This window comes from Chinchilla lanigera, unplaced genomic scaffold (genome assembly GCF_000276665.1).
Source record: "Chinchilla lanigera isolate Chin_1 unplaced genomic scaffold, ChiLan1.0 scaffold00157, whole genome shotgun sequence".
In the NCBI taxonomy this organism is placed as follows: Eukaryota; Metazoa; Chordata; class Mammalia; order Rodentia; family Chinchillidae; genus Chinchilla; species Chinchilla lanigera.
Window position 1 is genome coordinate 1,464,647 of NW_004955558.1, and position 25,924 is coordinate 1,490,570.

At 52.8% G+C, this 25,924-nt stretch overlaps 3 protein-coding genes across 4 annotated transcripts; all 3 read left to right on the forward strand.

The window, feature by feature from the left end:
* Positions 1–1,515: 1,515 nt before the first annotated feature.
* Positions 1,516–6,466, forward strand: Klk10 (kallikrein-related peptidase 10). Its single transcript, XM_005412720.2, has 6 exons — positions 1,516–1,655; positions 2,071–2,175; positions 3,031–3,211; positions 3,795–4,069; positions 4,203–4,336; positions 4,754–6,466. The coding sequence occupies exons 2-6, from the start codon at positions 2,085–2,087 to the stop codon at positions 4,904–4,906; spliced, it is 834 nt and encodes a 277-aa protein (XP_005412777.1). The 5' UTR covers positions 1,516–1,655; positions 2,071–2,084; the 3' UTR covers positions 4,907–6,466.
* A 1,310-nt stretch (positions 6,467–7,776) lies between these two features.
* Positions 7,777–14,121, forward strand: Klk9 (kallikrein-related peptidase 9). Of its 2 annotated transcripts, none has more exons than XM_013508917.1 (5): positions 7,777–7,860; positions 8,928–9,084; positions 11,288–11,553; positions 12,541–12,677; positions 13,483–14,121. In XM_013508917.1, exons 1-5 carry the CDS (start codon positions 7,818–7,820, stop codon positions 13,639–13,641), a joined length of 762 nt encoding a protein of 253 aa, XP_013364371.1. In that variant the 5' UTR covers positions 7,777–7,817; the 3' UTR covers positions 13,642–14,121. The 2 variants fall into 2 exon arrangements, with proteins under 2 accessions (XP_013364371.1, XP_005412778.1); XM_005412721.2 differs by lacking the exon at positions 7,777–7,860 and adding an exon at positions 8,475–8,761.
* Positions 14,122–14,736: 615 nt separating this feature from the next.
* Klk8 (kallikrein-related peptidase 8) lies at positions 14,737–19,563 on the forward strand. The gene is made up of 6 exons (XM_013508916.1): positions 14,737–14,836; positions 15,117–15,293; positions 15,690–15,849; positions 16,065–16,327; positions 18,099–18,232; positions 19,358–19,563. Exons 2-6 carry the CDS (start codon positions 15,224–15,226, stop codon positions 19,511–19,513), a joined length of 783 nt encoding a protein of 260 aa, XP_013364370.1. The 5' UTR covers positions 14,737–14,836; positions 15,117–15,223; the 3' UTR covers positions 19,514–19,563.
* The last annotated feature ends 6,361 nt before the right edge of the window (positions 19,564–25,924 follow it).

Below are 25,924 nucleotides of genomic sequence, written 5' to 3' on the forward strand. Positions count from 1 at the left end.
TAATGCTCACTAAACCCCATGGTGTCAATATTATTAGACCATTTTACAGATGAGGGAAACTGAGGTATGGAAAAGTGAAGTCACATGGCCATGCTCGCACAGCCATTGAGTGAGAAAGCAAGGATTTGAATGAGGTGGGTTTTTGGTACTACCTTGATCAAGGCTCGCCTTTCTTACCTGTAAACTTGTCCACAAAATATTATGACAGTGTAGAAAGTCAGTCAGTCCCCACAGTAAAACTTGAAAAAGAGAGCTATGTGTGTTATTTTCCAACCTTCATGATAGATAGTTCTTTTTTTTTTTTTTTTTTTTGGTTTTTCTCCGGTACCGGGAACCGAACTCACGACCTCGCACTTGCCAGGCAGGCGCTTTGCCGCTGAGCTAAATCCCCAGCCCCGATAGGTAGTTCATTGAGACCTGTGCTGGCCAGTATGATCTCTTCTAGCCACATATAGCTATTTAAATTGAAGTGACATGAAATCAGAAATGCAGTTCCTCCGTCACACATTTCAAATGCTCCAGAGCCACGTGTTGGGTAGCACATGTGGAACACTACTTCTTTCACCAAGTTTGATTGGACAGGACCAAGCTAGACAACCTCTGAACTTAACTCTCAACAGACACAATGTCCCACAAAAAAAAAAAAAGAAAAAAGAAAAATCTAGATCTCAGAATCTTTTCCAGTAGTCTGCTCACTTTGCCGGAGAGGAGTTAAGGACCCAGTGCTGGAACTAGGGCTGTCAGGTTGTTAGGTGGACTTGCTGTGTGACCTGTTGTGAGTCACTGTTCTCTGTGAGCTTCCCAGGCCTCACTTGAAATGAGGGAGTTGGCCAACGTGAGGTTGATGCCCCTTGCAGACTGGGCCTCTGTGATTCACAGGCCTGTGTGTCACCTAAAGACACATAGATGGCAGAGAGATGGCCACACACGGTATGATGCAGAGCCACTGGCCCAAAACACTGGGCCAGTCCCTGGACACAAGGAAATGAGTCCACCAGTGCTCCAGCCCTTGGAGGGAGGTGGGAGGTTGGGGTCAAGTCACAGAGCATCGTCTGCCTGTTTTCCTTTGTTCCCTTTCTACCTCTGTGCAGTATGTCTTAGCCTTGGCTTCTGCCTGCCGTCCAAATTGTCAGCACCCGCTTCCCCAGCTAGTCTCTGTCCCTCCTACCCTCCTTCAGCGTCTCCCTGCCTCCTTCCCTTCCGCGTTCTGGTGTTTCTCACTCGGCCATGCTAGGCATGCATTTCCCTGTTTATTTTCCCTCTCTCTTATCGCCTACCCTCCAGTCTCCTTGGGGGCCCATACCCTCCCACACACACACCTGAGAGGACTTCTTGAAATAGCAAAGGGGAACCCCCACGTTATTCAGCTCCAAGAAGGGTGTTTGGGGCACTGGGAGAAGCCTGTATTCCAGGGCCCCTCCCAGGGCAGGAATCTGGGGCCCAGGTTGGATGCCAGCCCCACCCACAGCTTAATTAAGGAGAGAGAAAGGGAGGGAGTGAACCCCAGCGGGGAGGGAGGGGAAGCTTCCTGGATCTTCAGGGTTAAAAGGGAAGGTCTGGCCAGGGGTCCCCAGGCAGAGGACTCTGGCAACCCACACAGCAGGGTAGAGGCACCTCTCTGAGTCTCTTCCAGCCTTCCTATTGGCGACTTTCAGGTGAAGGGGGATGCACCCCACCCTGGCTAGGGTGGATGGAGAGGATGGATGGGGACCCTTAGGCCACCCATGGGAAGGAGCCCTGTTTGAGCCCCGATTTCCTTATCTGAGGGATGGGAAAGTCCTCCAACTGTGAGGTTTGGGAAGAGCTTCCACTGGCTCAGAGCCTAGGTCCCCCCCGCCTCGCCCCATCTGCGAAGGACAGTGACCCTGGCGGCGCGCCGGGGCTGGCAGGGCGCAGGGAGGGGGAAGGCAGCCAATGGCGCGTCCTTAGGGTAACTGTACCCATCAGGGCTGTTGTAGCCCACTGTCCCAGCGGCGGTCCGCTGCAGCTTAATTAAGGTCCCCGCGAGCTGGGGTGGCCCGGTGGGGTCGGACTAGGATCGTCTGTTTTAACCCGCCTCCTGCCCCCCAGCTCAGGGCCCGGCCATGAGACCCCTGCACCTCCACCTTTCTGCCGCCTCTGGCTCCCGGGCCCTGGCGAAGCTGCTGCTTCCGCTAGTGATGGCGCAACTCTGGGGTGAGCCGGGGCACAGGGGGCGGCGGGAGGTGCCGAGACCGGGGGTGGAGAAGGTTCTATCACCAGCCCCGTTACACCTATCTTTCCCCCTGCGACCCCAGCACCCATCCAGGGTTCCGGAGCGGGGCGGCTCGGCGTCTCGGTGTCTGTCCTCCGGCTTCGTCCCTGGGTGTCCCGGCCCGTTCCAGCCCCATCCCCCTTTACACCTCCAGGATCGCGACTTCCCTTCTCTCCGCGCGGAATTCTGTCTCCTCTCCTTTACTCTGCCTCATGCTGTCCCTGCGCCTTCTTACTCTGCCCTGTTCTATCCCAAATCTTACCGCTTTTTGCCCTCACCCCTTTTACAGTCCCCTTTGGGTATTCCCACCCTTTCTCTCCTACAGTTTTTGATTCTGGCCACGCCCCATAACCGTTCAGTTGGGCTCTAGCCACGCCTCCTCGCCGTCGCTCAGGGCTCTACTCCGCCCCTTATCCCCGCCTTCTCTCTGGCCACGCCCCCTTACCGCCCCTCTTCTCTCTCGCCCCGCCCCTCACCTGTCGGCCGCGTTCTATCTCCGCCCCTTCGCCACTCTGACAGGTTCTGACTCCGCCCCCTTGGTGCCCCACTCTTTCTCCCCTAACTGCGTGCTGCCTGGCTCCTCCGCACCCACACCTTTCTGTCTCCACTCTGTCCCCGCCTTTGGCACTGTCACGCTTTTTCCTCGCCCACTTCCACTCTATTCAAACGGTTCCCCTACTTCTCTCCTCCTGGCTTCGCCCCCACCCCTTCCAGTCCCGCGGCGCAGACCCCAGCCCCAGCCCTTGCCTTGCGTCCTCTGATCGCTTCCCCTGCCCCCTCTCCCCCGTTTTCTCCAGTCGCGGAGGCGCTGCTGCCTGGGAACGACACGGACGTCTACAGTGCGGACACCAGTGGCCCGTGCCCGCGCGGTTCGCAGCCCTGGCAGGTCTCCCTCTTCAACGGCCTCAAATTCCACTGCGCGGGCGTCCTGGTGGACCCCAGCTGGGTGCTCACGGCCGCGCACTGCTGGAACAACAAGTAGGGCGCGCTGCTCCAGGATAGCACGGAGGGAGTGGGGTTGGCAGCCCAGGGAAGGTGGAAGGGGCTGGGCACTACGACTCTGAGCTCTGGGTGGCTTTGGTCGTGGAGGCCCTCCCCTAACCCTAACCCTAACCCTAACCCTACCTTAAGGTAGGACAGGTAGTGAGTCCACTGTGACCGCTAGGAGGCGGTGTGGTCCTTCTCGCAGTTCTGGGCCTTCCGTGTCAGTTAAGGGGATCCCCTGCCGGTTCCCTTTAGCAATAGTTTGGTGTATGCAAGAGACAAGAAGTCAGAGTCAGCTGCAGTTGAGAATTTAGAGCTAAAAGAAAACGTGTGCCTCAGGAGGCCCCACTGGGGAGGAGGGGCAGGCTGTCACTGCAGAAAAAGGAAAAGAGCTCACCCAGGAATCCAGCCTCAATCCCCAGCCCCCAGGAGCTCACACGGGATTCCAGGACCGCCTTCTCCAGCCCCTCCTTCCCTCAGACCCCTCCCGTCCCGCTCCGTGCCGGGGATGCAGACAGTATGGCCCAGTCTGCATGAATGTTCCACCTCCCTGTTCCACCTCCTCTTCTTTCCCCAGGCCACTGTGGGCCCGAGTCGGGGATGACCACCTGCTGCTTCTCCAGGGGGAGCAGCTCCGCCTGACTACTCAGGCCTTTATTCACCCCAAGTACCACCAGGGCTCAGGCCCCATCCTGCCCAGGAGAACAGATGAGCACGACATCATGCTGCTGAAGCTGGGCAGCCCTGCTGTGATGGGGCATCGCGCCCGGACCCTGCGGCTGCCCTATAGCTGCGCCAGCCCGAGAGACAGCTGCCACGTGGCCGGCTGGGGGACCACAAGCACTCGAAGAGGCAAGACCGAGGGCCCTGGAAGCCCCGTCCAAGGGAGGAGGCCTGGGCCTGGGATAGACAGCCTTGCATTTGGACTCCTGGGTCCCAGCGGATGGCGCTGGCCCGGGAGTGACCTGGCCTTTTCTCCCATCAGTGAAGTACAACCGGAGTCTGAGCTGTTCCAAGGTCACTCTGCTGAGCCTCAGAGACTGTGAGGTCTTCTACCCCGGAGTACTCACCAACAACATGATCTGCGCCGGACTGGACCAGGGCCAGGACCCTTGCCAGGTACAGCTGGCCCTGGAAGCATCTCTGACTCCTGGAGGGACAACAGGGAGACTGTGGGGAAGAGACACCCTGCCTCTGCCCGCAGCTCCATCCCCCAGCCATCCTTAGCCCCAGTCTGTCCCCAGTCCTAACCCCTCCTCACGCCTTAAGCGCACCCTTAGGTCCCCTCACATTCCTGTCTCCGGATCTGGATCTATGAGCCACAGTCCTACGTCCTCCCACCCAACACGCACACCTCCAAGTCCACTCTGCCCCACCCCAGTGCACCCCAAAGCCACGCCTCGCTCCCACCCACCCACCTCCCCCTCTCTCTATCCACCCTACTCCCACCCTCCTGCCCCTGACCCCCTTTCATCGCCTCAGACTGCAAAGTGGCAGGGCTCACGCCGCGGTCTCTTCTTCCTCCCTGCTCCCCAGAGTGACTCTGGTGGCCCCCTGGTGTGTGACGAGACCTTGCAAGGCATCCTCTCCTGGGGCGTTTACCCCTGCGGCTCTGTCCAGCACCCGGCTGTCTACACCCAGATCTGCAAATACACCAACTGGATCCAGAGAATCATCCGCTCCAACTGACCGGGACCGCTTGACCCCTGCACCTCTGCCCTCTTCCTCCCCCCACACGGGAGCCTCTCTGCTCATGCACACCTGTTCCCACCCACCCTCGTCCCTCACCCCGGCCCTTTCCTCTTCACAGCGCACGCTGGAGCCCGTGTGTAGAAAGCAGTGGCAGAATTTTGTTCTAGCAAGGAAGCTGGTTTAGTTACTCAGCTTGTGAGAGACACTATCAGGGGCCCACCCACCGGGCTTCCTGGACTACTTCCTGCTCTGTGACCTGGCACACACCCAGTATCCTCTCCGGCCTTGATTTCTTCACCTGCAAAATGGGGGCGATGAAGTGCCTATGTCTCAGACACGTTTCAAGGAGATAATGATGCAGTGTGCGTGTGAATCCTTCTGATCGTTGTCATGTAAGCCTGAACTCGGTGATCGGGGAGCACTGACTGAACTCCTCCTGATCCCTTCCTGGTTCAGGCGTGGTGATGCTTCTATCCGGGAGGAAGAGCACACGAGAGACCTCCAACACCGTCTCCAGGAAGATTCACATTCCCCATGCCCCTCCCAAGCCTCAGGAGACACCTTTTATCAATTTCCTCTTTTCCTCCCACTGTTTGTGGTGAAGGAAGCTAGGTTGGTTTGAGTCACCTGGCACCTTCTCTATGTGCGTGGGATCACAGGAGCTCAAGGAAACCCACCCTGCCTCCAAAACCAGAGGTGGGGGGCCTCAGTCACAGTGTCTGTGCCCGGAAGCCTCCCTCTGAAGTTTGTGGGGACTCTGGTTGGCTTGGTATTAATTGGCTTTGAGATTTTTGTCCTGAGAGCTCACAAGAGAATGTCCTCCCCTCCCTGAATATCTGCGTAAATATTTCCATCCTGGGCTGGGAATGGAGCAGGGTGAGGGGTATTAGACACAGAATCCAGGCAAAGCCGATGGGTATTGAGCGTTTCCACTTAGCCTGGACTCTTCAGCCAGAACCCAAGCTGGACATAGGCACCGCCAAAGCTCGCAAGGAGTACAGTCTGTTTGTTCCCCTTTTCAGTCACCCACTTCTCAAGCACTTGCTCTATGCCAGGCCCAGGGCTGCATGGTAGGGACACGGTAGCAAGCACAGCAAGGTCCCTGCTCCCAGAGCCCACAGCTGGGCATGCAAGGCCTGCGTGCAGGGTTTGGCATCCGGCTCCCTTCCTGTCGGCTGGCCGGTCCCCATCACGCCCCGGGAGCACACCCAGGAAATGTCAGTCTGATCTCTCAGGTGAGGTCGTCACCCTAGGACCAGAAGCAGTGTAGGTGGGAACTCCCTGGGAGCTCACGTTTAAATTCCGTTCACCACCACGTGTTGAGTCATGTCCTCCTCCAGGCACTGGAGATGGGTCCACCGAACTCCTACCCTCAGGAAGCGGCTTGTCAGGTGTGGGAGAAAACGGGCAAACCTTACATTCTTGTCATCCAGCTCCTTCCTCAAACATAGCCTCCTCCAGGAGGCCCGCCTGGATTACCCTGGCTAAAGACTCACCAGTCTCACGCGCTCTGCTTATTTCTGCCGTGTAACCATTAAAGCCGAAATCTTTCAGTTAGCTGTTTGCTTCTTGATGGTCTCTGTGACATCCCTGTGCGTGTATACACACGGCGTCCATGAGGACCCGGGCTCAGATGCTCGCTCATTGTTTTCTAACCGTTTACCAGAGTGTCAGGCGCAGAAGCCCCTTGGCATATTGCTGAATGAACAGGTCACATGCTGCTAAGCTCCGTAACAGGGAAGGAGGTAAAGGCGCCTTACATAGGGTCTGGAAACTCTGCCTGAAGGTTTTTCTCACGAGGGGACATTCGTGTGGGGTTGTAAAGAACAAGTAGAGGGGCTGGGGATTTAGCTCAGCAGCACAGCGCCTGCCTGGCAAGTGCAAGGTCGTGAGTTCGATTCCTGGTACCGGAAAAAACCAACAACAGCAAAAATACAAGAAACAAGGACAAGTAGAAGCCAGGCACAGCGTTGTGTGCCTGTAACCTTGGGACTCTGGGAAGCTGAGGCAGGAGAATGGCAAGTTTGAGCCCAGGTCGGGGAACTTAGCAAGATTCAGTCTCAAAAAATAAAAAAAGCTGGAGCTGTAGCTCTGTGCAAAGGCCCTAGTTTCAAGCCCCGGTACTGCTAACTCAATCAATTTTTGAAAATTTAAAAATAAAGGATATGTATGGGTTCACCAGCCAGGGAAGGAAATGCATTTCTCAGTCATCCTGTAACCTTGCATCCATGACTACCTCAGTGGCCCCTCTGCAAAATGGGGACCACTGCTCAGTTAGGGTCTCACGAAGTTAAGGAGATGTTGCATACGAATCGCGTATGTACTGCCAGGCACAGGGAAAGCCGTCAGTCCAGGTGGCTCCTAAAATGGTTTGCAAGGCAGTAGGTGCATCGCTTAGCAATAGTGGACATCCAGGCGCTGGCGCAGGACTTCCCTGTCTGCAGAGCAGGCAACCTGCTCAACCTAGCAACCTGCTGCCCACGGCCCACTGCGGTCAAGGCAGCCCAGGACCCGTGGGTGTGGGTGGACCTGCTGATGGAATACTAAACGCGTGGCCAGCACTGTCGTAAGCGCTTCGTGTGTGTGAATTCACTCAGCGCCCCTCAGCCTGGCTATCACGGCTACGTGACAGATGCAGAACTGCAAGCAATGGAAATCTGGAAGAGGGATTTGAGTGCCCAAGGAAGGCAAAGATGGACTTTTCCAGGAAATATCAGAGAAGACATCTTAGCAGAGGGGCATTGATGTTGGGTCTTGAAGGATGGGGAGGAGCTCACACACACACACACACACACACACACACACACACACACACAGGCTATAATAAAAGACATTCACTCATTCAGTGAACATGTTCTGAGGAGTCCTGGGAACCCAGCCCAGAAGTGAGTGATCCTGGGGACATGAAATGAGTCAGACCTGGGCTGGGCTCTCCAGGGGCCGCTCACCTGGTGAGAAGGAGAGATGGGGAAGAGGAAGGGAACATGGGTGATGGGGACGGGGGAGGTGGGACGGAAGACCAGGACGAAAGGCCTCAGGATTTGGCAAGGGGGGAGTTAGGGAGAGGGGTAGGTGCTTTATCGCTCATAGTGGGGCACCTGGGTCTTTGAGGCATGGGGCAAAGCGGAAGGGGACAGATTGTGACAGCAGTGGGTTAATCCAGGTGGGACCAGTTTTCCCAACACCGCAAGAGAGGCCTCCGTCCCTGTGGGAAGGGGCCAAAGCCCTGGGGCGGGGACGGCCTGTGTCCTGCACAGCAGCCTGCCTTCCCCTCCTCCTCACCCCGTCCTTCTGGGTCCCCACCTCCCTCCCGTGAGCCTCCACCTCTCCGAGCGGATCGCTCCCCCATCTCTACTCGCTCTCTGGGTGACTTCCTGCACTGCTCTATCCTGGGCTGTGGGCTTGGCCAGGCACACCCCACTGCACCCAGAATAAGCCTGCCCCCATCCTAGGGCACCCCCTTTGGGATGCTCCTCCTCCTCCAGGCCATGGAAGGTCCTGGACCCAGATCTTGCAGCCGGAGGTCAGGGGAATGGGGACACTCCCAGCCTCTGTGTGCCCCATCTCTCCTGCGGTTCTGCTGCATCCAGGGCCAGCTCATCCCGACAGGGACCCATCCCAGTGAGGGGGTCCCTTGCACCCACCTCCCCTCCCAGGCCTCCATCACACCCCTGGGGCTTCCCCTCCTGGGGACATTTCTCAATCCTGCTTAATCACTGGGGCGGCCTCAGGGAGGAGGAAGCCATGCATGGCTTACCATAAAGAAGCGCTCATACCAAGCCTGGCCCAGGACCCAGCGCTTAGAGGTCATGAAGCTGGGATTTATCTGGGCTCTGCTCTCCCTCCTGGCCGGTGAGCCTCCCACCCCACTGCCCCTCTGGGCCAGCTCGTCTTCCCACCACGCGGCCCACCACCCTGCCCTGGCCTTCTGCATCCTGCCCTCTACGTTTCCCAGTACCCTGTCCTGGGCTCTCCCAGCCTGCTCAACACCGACCTCTCTGTCCTCACCCCACCCCAGGGTGCAGCTGGGCACGTACTCGGGCCATCGGAGCTAAGGAATGTACCCGCAACTCACAGCCCTGGCAGGCTGGCCTTTTCTTCCTCACCCGGCTCTTCTGTGGGGCGACGCTCATCAGTGACCGCTGGCTACTCACAGCTGCCCACTGCCGTAAGCCGTGAGTACCCAGGAGTAGCTGCCCTGGGCAGCGGGTGGGGGGCTAGGAGAGGAGGAGGGTGCTTCCTTGTTAGGGGAAGAAGGAGCAGTAGGCAGGAAAAGCAGGCACTCCTTGTTTGATGCTGCACATCCAACTCAGGATTACCGAGGGTAACCTTCCCAGATTCCAAAATTCCAGATCCTGAAATATCCGGTTCTAAGAGTTTTGAGACCATCTGAGAGCCTTCTGGTTGGAAGTTCAGTTAAAATGCTACCCTCTGACCCTGAGAAAACCAGAGTTATAGAATCCTAAAATCTTGGGCCCATGAAATTCTGGAATCATAGATTCAGTGAGTATAAGAATAATCTTAGTGTTCCGGATCAGTGCTGTTCATGGGAAATGTAACACCACTCACCACTATAAGCGTAAGTTTTCTAGGAGGACTGCAAGTTCGAGCCCAGTCTGGGGAACTTAATTATTCAAACTAATATAATAATAGATTTAACTAGACATACTCAAAATATTATTTTAACATGTAACTATTTTTCAATAATTATGAATGCCATAGTTATCTTTTCCCTTCCCCCCTTTTTTATAGTAAGACTTCAAAATCCAGCGTGAATTTCATACATAGAACAATCTGAATTTGGACTACACATTTCAGGTGTTCGCTGGCTCTACTGGCTAACACAATGCTAGAAACTTAGTTTCAGAGTGCTCTTGGTTTGCTGAATGTAGACACTTAGTCCTAGAATCTTTGATTCACAATACTGTCATCCATAGAATTCTAGAACCTTGACTGAGAGAATTCTGGAAAACAGTTTTCATAAACATGTAGAATCTGGTGCTCCAGTATCCCAGAATTATATAATCCCAGTCTTAAAAAACAGGAAGTTTTAATTGGGAAAGTCATGAAATCTTAAACTATTTAAATTCTAGACCCTAAAATTTATGAAACCATACATAGGTTTACTACATTTCTATAATGGTAAAATTTTAGTCTTACAGTCCCAGAATACTAGAACTCTAAACGCTTTAAGTATTAGACTTCATGCAGATAGTTTTTAAATCTTGGATTTTTTGAGCCAGAGAAATATAGATTGTTAGAATCTTGGAGCCATAAAATTTTCAAACTTGAGCCTCTTAAAATTCAAGAATCATGGAAAGTGTAGTGTTAGAATCTTAGAATTCTTGAATCTTAGATTCTGGGTATTCTAATAGAATCATAGAATCTACATGATACAGAAATCCCTTCTGTATTATCTCTGAATGAGGGCCATCCATACTGTTCTAATATTTTTCTATCCAAAAAATACAGCACAAACGTTGGTAAGGATGCTGTGTGGGAATTTCCCATCATGAACAACTCCATGATCTCTTTTAACTCCAGCTTGCAATTCAGGCTAGATGAACAATGTTTAGATTTAGCTCCAAAGACAAAAGAGGGAATAAAGAGTGATATGGAGATGAAAGAAGTCACAGGCTAAAATGGGGGTGAAGGGGGTAACTTCCCCAGCCCAGAGCCAAGATCTCAAGCGTGTCAAAAAAGGACGGAGAAAAAAGTAACATGTCATTCTCAGGACTTGGGAAACTGAATTCTCATTCATTAGCCTGGTGCCTAATGTCAGAGCTCAGAGGCTGAGAAAAGGAAATGTAGACCCCAGAGGGCCCCCAACTGTTCAGAGCAAAATACGTGGGCTGAGACTGAAGAGCGAGAGCCTAACGTTAGACCTGAGGAAGACGCGCCCAGGTGGGTGAAGGATATGAGAAATAAAAAAGCCTAAGTTTACAGATGACCCCCAATCAGGGGATTTTCCATATCCCATCCCCTTCCACACACACACCCCCAAACGTCCTCAGAGTCACTCCCACAGAAGCCACCAGACTTGTGGGGGTAGGGGTGGGGTTGTTATTGTGGGATAGGTGGGGCCCCCACAGGCCCACAAGGTTCCCAGGGGATCCAGAACACCACTGAGGCTCCAGATGGGGCAGCGTGGAGGGAGGCTTACTTTGCACGCGTGGTAAGTTACGAGTGTGACGCTTTGCGGGGAAAGCTACAAAAGCAAGGCAGACAAGAAGTCACAGAGGGGAGCAGGAACCCAGAAAGGGCGTGAGGCATGTGGAAGACCAACACCACCCTGATGGACAGAAGTAGAAGACTGGGGCTGAGAAGCCCCCGCCCCCCGCCTCCCCTAGGCCTGACCCCTGAGGTCTGTCCCAGCAGGCATTTGTGGGTCCGTCTTGGGGAGCACCATCTGTGGCGGTGGGAGGGTCCAGAGCAGCTGTTCCTGGCTACAGACTTCTTCCCCCACCCGGGGTTCAACAAGGACCTCAGCGCCAACGACCACAACCATGACATCATGCTGATCCGGCTGCCCAGGCCGGCGCGTCTGGGACCTGCTGTGCAGCCCCTCAACATCAGCAAGACCTGCGTCTCCCCAGGCACTAAGTGCCTCATCTCAGGCTGGGGGGCGGTGTCCAGCCCCAAGGGTACGGCCTTGCCTATGACACGCTCCGCTCCCTGTGTCTCGGCCCAGGGTCTGTTCTCTGACTCCTCCTCTTCCCTTTGTATCTACTGACGTATCTCATCACATCTCAAATGCCAGCAACCTTAAGATGCATCATTTTATGAACTGCGAAAAGTGGGGGAAAAAGAAAGGTCCCATGGGCAGTGTGACACCACTGATTGGAAGACACATCAGGATTTTAGCGATGTGAATCTTAGAATTGGGACAAATCGCTTCTCTCACAGTCCCACATCGGCAACCCGCTGGCCAACCAGTATGAGTTTTCAGACTTTAAAAACAGTCCAAATGGGCTGCTACTGCTACCTAAGACCTGGGGCATCTTATGTAAAAGCCATGTTTCTGGATTCTGTTGAAAAAGTCATAGTTCCCCAGACAGCAATCCCTGGGAAGCCAGTACAGACTGACACCTTCCCTCCAGATTCAGGTCCGCTGCCGCTCACCCTACCGTCTGCTGGCTGGCCACGCTGTTTACCGAGAAAGCTCCTGGTACACCTCAGTCTGCAGCAGAGTGTTACAGAGATGCATATGCATATTCTACATCCCTCTCTGTCTCTGCTGAATGTGCTGCCCGCTTCATCTATATCCAGTACCTCCACGTCTCCCTCCCTCTCAGTGATCATCTGTCCCTTTATTGCACTGTGCTCTCCTGCTTGATGCCCCGGGCTTGTTTTTTCACATTTCTTCGTTGTGTCCTCTGAGCATCTTTCCCCTTAAGAGGTCTGTTTCCCAGTATGTGAATCCCACACGTGCCTCTTCTTCGCATCTTTCTGTTTTACTCCTGTTTTTCTGGCCCTCTCTTCCTTCTCCTGTCCTTCTGCTACTCTTCTGTGCTGGAACTATGTCACCATTTTGTCTATCTTTCCCCTCCTGGGGAAAGGGAGGGTGCAGAAAGCAGGGGTTGCTGGCTGGGGGGCGCGGCCGCTGACCCTCTGTGATCTCCTCCCCACAGTGCAGTTCCCGCTCACACTGCAGTGCGCCAACATCAGCATCCTGGAGCCCATGCTCTGTCACTGGGCTTATCCAGGCCACATCTCAGACTCCATGATCTGTGCGGGCCGGTGGGAAGGGGGCCTGGGCTCCTGCCAGGTGAGACCCTTCTGTGGGGAAGGCGCGGGAGGAGGAGAGCGCTGGAAGCCTAGACTCTGAGATCTGAAACAGGAGGGGTCTGGGGGTCCAGACTCTGAGTCCTGGGGATGTGCAGCTCTCTGAGCTTTTACTCCTGGGTCTGAGGGAGAACAGAACGGAAAGTCACACTCCTAGGTGCCTGGGAGGAACATGTGACCTGTGCACAAGGGGTGACTGAAAAATACGGTGAAGGTTTACATTAAAATACCCATTACAGTAAAAGACACATTGTGATGAACCCTTCAGAACAGGTCCCTGCTTCAAGTACACCTATGCCACGCTCTTGCCACTTTCTGAAGCAGTTCTGGACGTCCTCAATTCTGAAGGTCCTCCTTCCTGCGTGTCATTACAAGAAGTGATCAAAAATAAGGTGAAAGCTGCTGCCAGTGCCATCCAAAAAAAGGCAGGCTCAGAAAAAACATTCGTGTGCCTTTACCCACTTTATTCACCTGACTTCTGCCTCCTCTGCAAAGTCAAAATGACCATGAAAGGTAAACATTTTGAATTGAATCAGGGCATCAGGCCGCCAGGAGAGCCCAACTAAAGACGCTCATGAAAGAGCACTTCCAGAACTGCTTCAGAAAGTAGCAAGAACCATGGGCTAAGTGTGTTGGAAGCGAAGGAGAATATTTTGAGGGCGATTAATAGCAATGTGCCTTTTACTGTAATGAAAACTTTAAACATTTACTGTACATTTGGATTGCACTTTATAATAGCGTTGAATAGATGGACCTAACAGTTTCTCCTGCTCTTCTCCGGCACACAGGGTGACTCTGGGGGCCCCTTGGTTTGCAAGGGGGCCCTGGCGGGCGTGGTGTCTGGGGGTGGTGAGCCCTGCTCCAAACCCCGGCGACCCACCGTCTATACTAGCGTATGCCACTATGACGAGTGGATCAGAAAAACCATCGAGGCAAACAGCCCGTAGGGTGTCACTGCAGTGCTCTGCCGCAACAGTCTACACCCTGGACCTCCGGTTGCCCCGGAGACCAAACTCTGTATGCTCAGTCTCCGCCCCCGCAAGTTGCCGACTACGGTTGGCCACGCCCCCTCATAGTGGCCAGGCCCCGCCCTAGGACGTCACCGAGAGCTGGCACCACCCCCTGGAAAGGTCCAGGTGTGGCTCCGCCCCAAGGATCACACCTACTAAATAGTCCCGCCCCCTAACTTTGCCCAATGGGACTTCTATAGAAGCCACTCCTCTTGGCCACGCCTCCTCCACCAGAAGATCCGCCCCTGTGACGTCATGGCGCAGCAGCTCCGCCCACGTGGAACTCCACCAGTGTCGGCTCCTCCCCTCGCGGCCCTGCCCTGGGCGTGTCCTGGGTTTGAATCCAGGCGGGGACTCCACCGGAGGATGCTTTTCTGAGCCAATGGGCTATTTTACAATAAATGCCCCTTTCTTCGGCTTGCGCTGTGGATGGAGGGCGCCTGGTGGGCGGTGGTGGGCGGTGGAGGGCGGGCGAAGGACGTGGTCTCCCCCCGCCCCGCCCGAGTCCCGGGTGAGTCCCGCCTGCAGTATGTCTCCATCGTCCTTATTGCAGCAAGGCCCTTGAACCCCGCTGGGGCTGCTCCCGCCACTCCCCGGGCGAGGGGAAACGAGGTCACGGTGCCTCCCAAACCTGCCTTCCCAGATCCCTCACCTCCGAGGCGGGCGGGCCAGGTCCGCCCTCGGAGGACTCGCCTTTTTTTTCATTCGGAGTTATTGGCAGCAGCCCCCTCCGCGGGAGAAGATCGGGCTCCCTGCCCTTGCTTCCCAAGGACGTAAGAATTCTGCCCCTGGCCCCTCCTCCCTCGGGCCCTGGGGGCCAGACCCCAGACCTCCTCCCTCAGCCCCGGGGTCCTGGCCCAGCTCTTTCCCTGGAACCCCGCTCCGCTCCCTTACCTCAGAGTCCGAGACTCCATCCCCTCCTCCCAAGATTTCGGTTCAGGCCCTCTGCCCCTCGGCACAGACTCCAGGGTTCTCAGGGGCTTCCCCGGCTCCGCCGCGGCAGGAGGCGGGGGAAGGGGCGGAGACTCCAGATTAAAAGGCTGCAGACTCTTGCACCGGCCGCCAGCACCGAAGTACGGGCCTCTTCCTCAGGGTCGAATCAGTAGGTGACCCCGCCCCTGGATTCTGGAAGGTGAGGTGGGAGGTGCTCAGACGCTGGCCTCAGGCGCAGGGACCCTTCCTTCTTCCCTAGCGCGCAGGACCCTGGCCTCAGACCTCAGCTTCCTCCTCTACCCTCCTCTTCCCATCTGTCCTCAGACCCATCGCTCCAAGACCCAGTTCCCTGCCTCCGTGGCAGGTGGGAGACACCCCCCTCCGGCACCCCTCCCCTCGCACTTAGATTCAGCGACGGGGACTCCCATACCACTTCTGCCTCAGACCAGAGAACCCAGATCTGCATCTTCCTCCGGCAGGACCCGCCTCCGGGAACCCCGCTCGCTCCCCAGTCCCAAAGCCGGAGCTGGAAGTCGGGCCTTCCCTTCCTGCCTCGCCCCACCCTCTCCAGCTCTCGGGCCCCACCATGGGACGCCCCCTGCCCCGTGCAAGCCTGATGTGGGCAGTCCTGCTCTTGCTGCTGGCCTCCTGGGCAGGTGAGGGCCAGGGGCAGGCACTGAGGAAGCAGGGTACTGAGGAAGCCGTGTGCACCCCCGGGGGGATGCGGGCACGCGGGGGCCGGGGCGCGGATGGGAAGCCTGTGGCTGGGGCTCTCTGAGAGTCGGTGGAGATGGGAAGCCCGTGTCAGAGGGAGGGTGGCATGGGTACTCCAAGGGAATGCTGCCAGAGTGTGTGTTGCGTGGGTGACCACTAGCGGGCTTCAGGGGGTGCATGTGTGTGTCTGAGTGGCCCAGTGAGGCTGCCGGCCCAGGATGGCAGAGTGCGGAATCATGCAGAATCCTGGCCCTGTGTCCCTTTGAACCCACAGGGGTCTTCCGGGCCCTGGAACTGCCCCTGAGGGTGGCGACCCAACCCTCTCCCTCCTGCTGCAGGGCGCACCGAGGCACAGGGGAGCAAGGTCCTGCAGGGCCATGAGTGTGAGGCCCACTCACAGCCGTGGCAGACGGCCTTGTTCCAGGGCGAGCGACTGCTCTGCGGGGGCGTCCTAGTGGGCCCCAGGTGGGTCCTCTCTGCAGCCCACTGTAAAAAGAGGTGAGTGGATGTTGGGTGGTGGGGTACTGGGAAGAGGGTGGGGTGGAGGCCTCAGCTCCTAAAGGAGAAAGCTGGACCCCGGGTCTGAGGGAGGAGGCTGGGCCTGGACCCCTGTGTGTGGGGAGGAGGCTGGGCCTGGACCCCTGGGCCTGAAGGATGAGGGCTGAGCCCTAATTGAGGAGGGGCCTAGCTCCCAAGCTCCTCCACATTTCCAGAAGGTACACGGTACGCCTGGGAGATCACAGCCTGCAGAGTAAGGACAAACCGGAGCAAGACATTTCTGTGGCTCAGTCCATCCAGCACCCCTGCTACAACAACAGCAACAAGGATGACCACGATCATGACCTGATGCTCATCCGACTAAGCAAGCAGGCATCCCTGGGGTCCAAAGTGAAGCCCATTGACCTGGCGAAGCAGTGTGCCAAAGTTGGGCAGAAGTGCACCATATCGGGCTGGGGCACAGTCACCAGCCCCCGAGGTAGTGCGTGGGCTTGGCCACCGGGGGAGGGAGAAGAGGAGCTGGTTGGCCCAGCGGACCCCAAGCCACTGGCAAACTTTGTTCTACCAGGAGAAGACAAAGAAGGGAAAGTGACTGTGAGGTTGGGATTCACCCAGGAGTGAGACCTGGAAGGCCAGACAGGAGTAGTGGGGAAGAGAGTGAACTAACAGACTGTCCAGCAGGGCTGCAAATAATCCCTCCTTTGGATGGGTAGTGCTATCCTAAGACAGCTTTCATTACCCAGGATTCTATACCTTCTGTAACAGACTTAGGATGTGTGGACTCCTAGGGGGATCAGGAAAACAGACGCTTCAGCCCCTTCTGCCCTTGAACCCAGGATCCTGGCCCTGTCCCATCTTTCCCTTGACCCAAGAGTCCACCCTTCTTTGCTCAGGACTTGGTGGTCCAGGTCCCCAACTCCCTTCTCAGTCTGGATCCCTGTTGAAGCCATCCCTTGGGGACAGTAGAGTCTAGACAAGCCCTTGTCTTCCTTCATGGTGAAAAAAATCAGGGCTCAGCACACAAGCAGTAGGGTTCTCCAGACAGGAGTCCCTGCTGGTCCTACTCCCACTGTGAATGAGACGGTGTGTTGCTGTCGAAGCACAGCTGCTCACAAAGCAGGTAGACCTGTTCCCACGCTGCCTCTTCTCTTCCCTGGGGAGCCCCTCCTTGTCTTCCACCCTCACCTTCCTCCTCTGCACACTGAGAGTCATTACCGGATAGTTCTGTGCTCCCAGTTACATCTATTTTTTTCACTGTGGTTCCTAGAGCTTGGAATGGTAACTATGTACTGTAGGTGCTCAGTAAATATTTCTTGGATGGATGGATGATGGATGGGTGGATGGATGGATGGATGAATGGGTGGGTGGATGGATGGATGGATGGGTGGATGGATGGATGGATGGATGGGTGGATGGATGGATGGATGGATGGATGGGTGGATGGATGGATGGATGGATGGGTGGGTGGATGGATGGATGGGTGGGTGGATGGGTGGATGGAAGGATGGATGGATAGGTGGATGGATGGATGGCTGGGTGGATGGATGGAAGGATGGATGGATGGGTGCATGGATGGATGGATGGATGGATGGATGGCTAAATAATGCATACCTCCTTCAAAGAGTTGTTGGGAAATTCACATGAGATTGCAAACGTAGTTTCTGGCATACAGGAGCTTTTCCCAGTCATGTCTGGGAAGATTAATAAGAGAATGAAGATTAATAAGAGAATTCCATGAAGATTAATAAGAGAATTCCACTTTCAGTAATTAAGTCAATATTTATTCAGTGGGCATCTAGCATGCCTCAGGCACAAAGTCTCTGTTCTAATGGGGTCACTTACGAGGTGGGGAAAATACACAATAAACAAATAAATGCAAAACAAAATATTAGGTAGAGTTAAGTGCTGCTGTGAGTTACTGTGGCGGGCATAGAAGAGTGTGGTGGAGGGCTAGTGTTTTAGTTAGTCATTACTTCTGGAGGCTTCTAAGAGGTGACATTTGGAGAAAGGAAGATCAATCAGAAATTGAGAACCTGGTGGTCTGAGGGCAGTGCCATTGGAGGTAGAAGGTCAGAGGTGACACAAGGGGCCACCTCCAAGTCTCTCCCCAGGGGCACAGCTCTTCTTGGTGTGGGGGGAACTGATAGCCCCTGAGAAATGTGCCAAGCTTTGGGTGGGCAAAGGTAGGTGAGAGCCAGACCAAGATGAACACAAAGGGCCGCTCTCTCTCACAAGCTCTTCCTCCTCAGAGAACTTCCCCGACACCCTCAACTGTGCAGAGGTGGAGATCATTTCCCAGAAGAAGTGTGAGGAGGCCTACCCAGGCCAGGTCACGGATGGCATGATCTGTGCGGGCAACAGCGACGGGGCCGACTCCTGTCAGGTGAGTGACTTCCGAAATCCTCTTCTCCCCATCCTGCACCTGTCCCATAGAGGCACGAGGCTTGGGGAGGAGTACTGGGGAAGGTGACCTCAAAGAGTTAGTAGCCAGAGAGGTTGCTCTTTCCCCTACGGAGTGGAGTCAGGTTCAGAAGAAGCCATGCTCCCCCTGAAGGGTACACAGCGTAGGGACCAGGAACATTGATTATCGGTGCCATTTTCTTGGAAAGCTTGGCCTGAGGGATGAGAAGCAGAGAGGGTAGGTTGGATGCTGAGGAGAGGTGTCCGCAAAGGAGAGAGTCGGGTTGGAGGCTAGGCAAGCTCCCTGCTCCCCTTCCCAGGTCTCCTCCTTGGAATCTGTGCCCACACCACCACTGGCCAGGAAGTCAGCTACTTCTCTCTGAGCCCTGAGATGATGGGCTCATTAGGGAGTAATGCTGCCTCACCAACTGGCCAGGGAACATGTGGATGTCCCCTCAGGAAATTTCTACCCACTTCCCTTCGGATCTCTCATAGGTACACTATTCTCTTTCCTGTTGGCTGTAACTCAGGCCTAGTGTCCCCTGGCTTTGTCTCCTTCATTAAAGCTCCAGCCCCCCATCATTAACAATCAATCCCTGGAGACAATGCCTTCTTCCTCATTGGCCAAGAGTGGATTCATTTCTATTAGTGATATTGCCGTGAAAGCAGAAATCTCTCCATTCTTCCATAAAGGCAATGGGCTCTATACAGAGATTCCTCCCATTGTCCCTTGGGCATCTGGGGTGGTGCATGTCTGTGTGACCACAAGAACCCTGCTGCTTTCTCCCATGTCTGGCAACTGGAATCTACGGAGCAAACAGCATCTCAGTTCCTCCATGTAATCCCCCACAGCCTTCTCTCTGGATTGCACCCTCTGGACTTCCTTCACTCTCTTCCCTCATTGGCCTCGATTTTGGCCATCGCCCTTAGACACCCTGTCTGCCTCTTGTACATCAGATGCCCCATCTTCTCACTTCTGATTGGCCTCAGGGGACAATGCTTTTATCCTCATTGGCTATAGGGGACCAATCACATTAAAGAACTAGTATAAATACTAGAAGCAACAGGAAGAAAGTTTGGGCACTTGCTCTCTACCCATCTCCTCCAGGGCGATTCTGGAGGACCACTGGTGTGTAATGGAGTCCTCCAGGGCATCACATCTTGGGGCTCAGACCCCTGTGGGCGGCCCAAGAAGCCTGGTGTCTATACCAACATCTGCCGCTACCTCAACTGGATCAAGAAGACCATGGGCAATAAGGGCTGATCCCAGAAAAAGCTGTGGATCTCTTTCAATAAACAGACCCCTGCTGCTTGCTTGCCTGTCTGTGTTTTGGCCCTGTGAGGAGGGATGGATCAGAAGGGGATGCATCTTGGTGTCTGGCTTTTAGGAGATCTGAAAGACCAGGACCCCATGGATTCTATGGCCAGTACCAGCACCCAAAATAATTCTCCCCACTCTTTTTTTTTTTTTTTTGATAAGACTTGAGTGAGTGGGAGGATGATTTTAGGGGAGAAAGGATATTAAAATATCAAGGAGGCCAGTCTATGGAAAGCAGTCTTGAAAAAGTTTTTGTTCAATTTTTCTGAGCAGCCTAAGTGTTTAAAGATCATGGGGAGTTGCTCCCTACTTTTTCCCAGTTGTTAGATATGCATAGAAGAGTACAGTAAATATTCACAAGTCAACACTCATGAAACCAACCAACAGGTAAGAAAATAATACTTTGAAAATCCTCCAAAGTCTAGAAATTTTTTTCACAATGTACCAGCTGTTTAGGGGTATCAATAGAAAAAATGAACATTGTGCCCAAATTAAAGTGTGGAACAAAAAGCATTTGCGAAAGTTGTCAGTAGAGCAAAAGCTTAACATAAATCTTCTTAGGGAAACATAAGAAGGTTGGTTATTACAAGGATATAAACAGCCACTCTGCTAGGATTTCTCAGAGTACTTTATCTTCTTACAAAGGACTAATCTAAATCCAGACTAGGCAATTTAGTGAGAATCTGCCTTAAAATAAAAAGGGCTGGGTATGTAACTCTGTGGTAGAGCACCCTTAGTTTTAATCCTCAGTATTGCAGAAGAAAGAAAGAGACAGAGAGAGAAGGAATATGACTGGTCCACCTCACATTTTCTCATCCAACCACATCATAGGTAACTCAGTGGCCAACTGTTTGATTGTGTTCTGGTCAGGTGACCAATCTGAGTCAATCATTGGCCATTTGAAGTCATGTGATATGAAATATGGCTGCCCAAGTTTGTTAGAAGGCCATTCTCCACAAGAGATGTGGATGTATAAGATGCCTTGTCCAAATGAATCTCCAGCTCTGACAAGGTGAACAGGGCCTGCTCCTTAGGTTTGTCATTGTTGCCAGGGAGAAAGCATGGATCTTATTGGCTTGACCTGAGTCAAGTGGGTTGGTGGGATTAGACAACTATGATGGACAGTTTCACCAGAACTACAGGAAATGAGGAAGCATCTCCCCGCAAAGTGAAGTGTTGTTCTTAAAAGAAGGGGGAAGGGAATCCAGAAAGTCAAAAACAATGGTCCATCAGAACCCAGAGGCTGAGTTAGGAGGTGCTAGAGTCATTGTGTCCTGGATCCCTTAGGGCAGGGCACAGCTGGCAGAATGGTCAGATGCCAGTTCTCATGTGTGGTCATGAGCCGGAAGGTGAGTCATCAGACAAAGGTTTAGGACATGAATCTGAGGGTGAGAGAGGTATGAAGCTGGGTGTCTGGGTGGAACTTAGTAATAGGTATTGATGTTAACCTCAGAGGACACAGGGGGGCAGGAATTTAGGCTCTCACCAACGTGGGGGGTGAGCATCATTAGTAGGACCAGGGAATGCATCATTAAGAGTCTGCTTTGAGACAAACGAGATTCAAGGCATGCGAGGGTGGAACGAGGAATTTCATGCTGAGTGTGTGTGTATATGTGTGTGTGTGTGTGTGTGTGTGTGTGTGTGTGTGTGTGTGTACAGTGGTAATACTATAGGCTTCTGCATTCCCAGCATTCAAATTCTGACCCTTCTTCCTCCTTAGCTATGCAATTTTGCTCAAGTGATCTAATCTCTCTTAAATTTCTGTTTCCTCATCTATAAAATGAAGATGACAGTTCTTACTTGGGCGGATGTGAGGCAGAATAGAGACAAGGTCTGAGAAGCACATATCACACTACGTGCAGATAGACAAGATACTGAAACTGCTTCATTCCCTGGGTAGTGAGGTAAGGAAGGTGGTGTTAAATCAGTGCCTGATATGCGCCCCTCAATCTGCCATCCATAATTTATGGAACCCTCTCAGCTGGCTCAAGAAGTAGGCTTTGCTCTCTTCCACTTTAGAGAAGGGCTACAGACTCAGAAAAATGAAGTCACAGGCTAGGCAACAAACCTGGGTTGGACTAACTTGTGAGGACACTTTCTTTCTACCCTACCCCAGTGAGATGGCAGAATGGCTCAGAGATCAAAGCAGGACTGAGTATAAAGGCAGTGGATCTGTGGATGCCAGAGGCTTGCAAACAAGTATTTATTTAGTTTTCTCATATATTTTCCAGTCTGACATGGGTGGTAAAGAAAACAACAATGAACATCTTTGCTTATGAAGACAAGGATTTAGCAACAGAGCCAGATTACTTAGGACCAGAACTCTGAGTGACAGACATACAAACACATCTGGTGACTTGGGAGTGCTAGCAGAGCTCCGGAGTAGCACAGCTCTTCTCCCCTTTTAACAGAATACTGAGAGTGTTGAGGACTGAGGTTGAAATTTGCATCAGGTTTAGTGACTTAGTTTAAACTTCGCATGGGATCCACATTATAATGATGTTAGTTGAAAGGATTTGTTTTATAGTTTGTGTGGAATAAAAGGTTAAAATTGTGTGTGGAGTTGGGGAAATGAAGGTGGAGTGCAGGTAAGTTGGTAATGGAAATGAAATTGGGATTTCAGTAGAAATTGGCTTGGAAATAAGGACAAGGGTGGGTTTGAGACAGCATTAGGGTTGGTGCTGGATGGCCACTTGGGTGGGTTTATGGGCAGGAATCAGCGTGGGCTTCCTACAATATGTCAGGAGTTGAGACTGAAGTCTGTGTTGTCTATGAGGTACTTTGGGGACTGAGGCTATGGTGGGTATTCATTGTGTGAGTCCAGGCTCAGTTTGACTTACGGTTAGGAGTTCAGGATCAGATCAAGAGTCAGAGTTGAGGTTAGCTGAAGTTGGATTCTAGCCTGCATTAATAACTGGGTCAGAAACTCAAGTTTAGGTCTGAGTTTAGGTATATACTGAAGTTGGTCAAGGATGAAGCAAGATTTTGGCTTCACATGAAGTACAAGTAGGAGCCTGGGGTTAAGCCTGGGGCCATGTCAAGATTGGTGTCAGTGGGCATTAGAGATATGCATGAGGCCAGCCTCTGAGGCCTTTTTGCCTTTCTGAGAAGCCACCAACCACACTTGACCATGTCTTATCCATTAATAGCACCACCACCCCCAGTAAGAATTTAAAGCCTTGACATCTTCTGTGTCTCCACTTGTCCATCCACTGCATGACCACAGCCTGTTGATTCTCTTTCATAAATCCAGTCAGAATCTGTCTACTTAATGTCATCTCCACCTGCCAGTGCCCTTATCCAAATCACCATCATCTTTCATCTAGACAACAATGACTCCTTCATGGTCTGCCAACATCTTCCCGTCTTCCTAAATCCCTCCTTAAACAGCAGCCAGAGTGATGTTTTGAAAATACAAATCTGGTTATGGTATTTCCCTGAAGTCCAAAGCACTCTTCTTTGTCAGACTCGCCCTGTGCCATGAAAGGCACTTTGTGGTCTGGCCCTGGGCTGCATCCACCCTGCCTCCAGCCCTGGGCCTTTGTGGGTGCTGTTTCCTCCACACATTGCTCTCCTTGCTCCTCCCATGTTCTTCCAGTTAACACTTAACTGTGCTTTCAGCTTTCAGCTCACTGTCGCTTCCTGGGTCCAACTGCCTGGCGTGCTTCAGAACCCCTGCATCTCTCCTTCAGAACAAATTTTATAGCTGCAATTTTATAGTTGTTTATTAGGGTTATTTCCTTATTGTCTGTTTACACAAGATTGTCAGCACTCTGAGAAAAGGGATTCTACCTAGATTTATGCATCACTGCATGCTCAGCATCTCACCCAGCCTATCATACAGTTGGTGCTCAACACATGCTCACTAAACATGTTACAGAACCAGGTCTGAGCCAGGTGAGGGACGATGGCCAGGGAGAGAGCCAGCACTAGAGGAACATTGGCCTTGTGGACTGCCATGGTTACAAATAAGGAGTCAAGGTAAAACTGGACTTGGATTCATGGTTCTTGATCTTATTTGGGATCCAAGTTGGGATTTGGGTTCAACACCGAGGTGTTGGTAAGGATGAATTTGGCTGTAAGGACCAAATAATTATCCCAGACAGGAAGCCTGGCAGAGCCACAAGATGAGGAGATTCCATAGTTGGATAATTTACCAACACAACAGTGTCATCAAAGACCCAGACGATCATCACTTTGCTTGGCCGTCTGCAGTATTTACGCTTGATCCACCATCCACTTACCCTGATGGTCCCAGGAGAGCTGCCACAGTGCCAGAATTTGCATCCAGAATGGACATCATCTAGCAGAAGAAACAAGAACCCTTCCAGTGACTCTGAAGATAGCAAAAATTGTTCTCAGAAATTCCCAGTGGTCTTTCCTTCACTCCCCATTGGCCAGACAAGAATCACCTGTCCACCTCTAAACCAATCAGTGTCAAGCACAGTGTGTCTCCTGCACTTGGCTCACCCAGCTTTCCTTCACTCCCCATTGGCCAGACAAGAATCACCTGTCCACCTCTAAACCAATCAGTGTCAAGCACAGTGTGTCTCCTACACTTGGCTCACCCAGCATTAGGGTCATGATGAGGATAAACGATTATCCAAGCAGAATCGGGTCAGAAAGAGATGTAAAGGAGTGAGTGCTTGGGTAGGCAGCAATAATATCTATTATGGGTCAGATTAGGAGTGGAAGATGGAATTGGGTTATGGATCAGGACTGAGAGTGGGTTTGAGCTCAGGATTAAAGACTGCATCGGGTCTGATGTAGAAATTGATGTTAACTCTGCTTTTAGGAGTTTGTGTTGAAATAATAATCACAACATGGTTCCCATCTGAGTCTGACCTTCAGGGCTCCAGACTTTCGGAACCCTGTTATATTTCTGGCTCCATTGCCTCTCCTCTGCCCCTCACTCAGCTCTGAGTACAATGACTTTCCTGCTAGGACACTCACCATGCTGCTCATCTAACACATCTGCCTCTTCACTTGGCTGGAACTCACCTCCCCCAGGTTCCGCCTGAGCCCCTCCCTCATTCCCTCCAAGCTTTGGTTGAAGAGCCACCTTCAAATGGTGTCTTCTGACCTTCTAACATGATAGGATCATCCCAGGGGTCCTTGAGGACAGGGCACCAGTATCCCTTCAACCCTCTTCCTTGCTTTTATTTCCTTCCACAGCACTTACTACCACCTAGCGAATTCTATATTCCATGTGCGTATTTTTGCATTCATAGTCTCTAGCCCACTAGAGCAGGCAGATCTACAATAGCAGGAGTCTCAGGCTGGGGGGTTCACTGCTATGCCCCCAGTATCCAGAATGGTTCCTGGAACCCAATAGATACTCAGTGGATACTTCTGTGGTGGACACCATGAGCAAAAATGAATGGATGGCTCATCCCTGTTACAACCAAAACTCCCCAAATGAACTTCAATTTGAGGCCAATTACATAAGTCACAATACTAACACAATAGTATGGAATATTACACAATGTTCAAAAGGAAGGGGAAATGATCAAATGTACTGACAGGGGAAAGTGTTCCGGATATTGTACAAGGAAAAAAACTTAAAAGCCAGGCTCAATGACACATGTCTGTAATCCCCAGCACTCTGTGAGGCTGAGGCAACAGAATCACAAATTTGAGCCCAGCCTGGACAGTTTAGTGACTTAGCAAGACCTTATCTCAAAATTTTAAAAAAACACTGGGAATATAGCTCTGCATGAAGGACTTGATACCTAGTACTAAAAGAAAAAAATCACATTATATAATAATACTTAGTACAGACACTTTTGTTATCAATACACAATATACAGATAAACCTATGAATGATATGAATGTTACTCCTTTTTATTATACCTGGTTCAGGCTCAAAGGCAAGAGGGATGCAACCCATATAAGCCCCACAGGCTGGTCAGATTTAGGGTGTAGGGTCCAGGCCAGCCCTGAGAGGGGACCAAGGTAGGAGAAAGGTCCAAGGGAGGAGCCATAGCAGGGCCAACCTTTGCTCCACCCCTTTCCCACCCCTCCAAGCCGAAGCACCTGGTCCTCCCCCATGCAGCCCTGACCTCCAGAGCCAGAATGTGTGTGGGTGAGTGAGCTGGGTGCCGCCCGACCTGGCGACCTGGCAACCTGGCTTCAAGAAGAAGGGTGGAAAGAGAGTGGGGTGATACCAATTGCTTTGGCTGCCTCAGGGGTTCAGATAACCAGAGCCAGCAGGAAGAAGTATCCAAGCTCCAGCCCCGCCTGCACCCCGGGGCGCTGAGGGAGGGGGAAGAAGGAGGCGGAGTGGTATAAGAGGACTGCCCTGCACAAGGCTGCATACTTGTCCCGGCTGGACAGGAGCTCAGATCATATCAGACG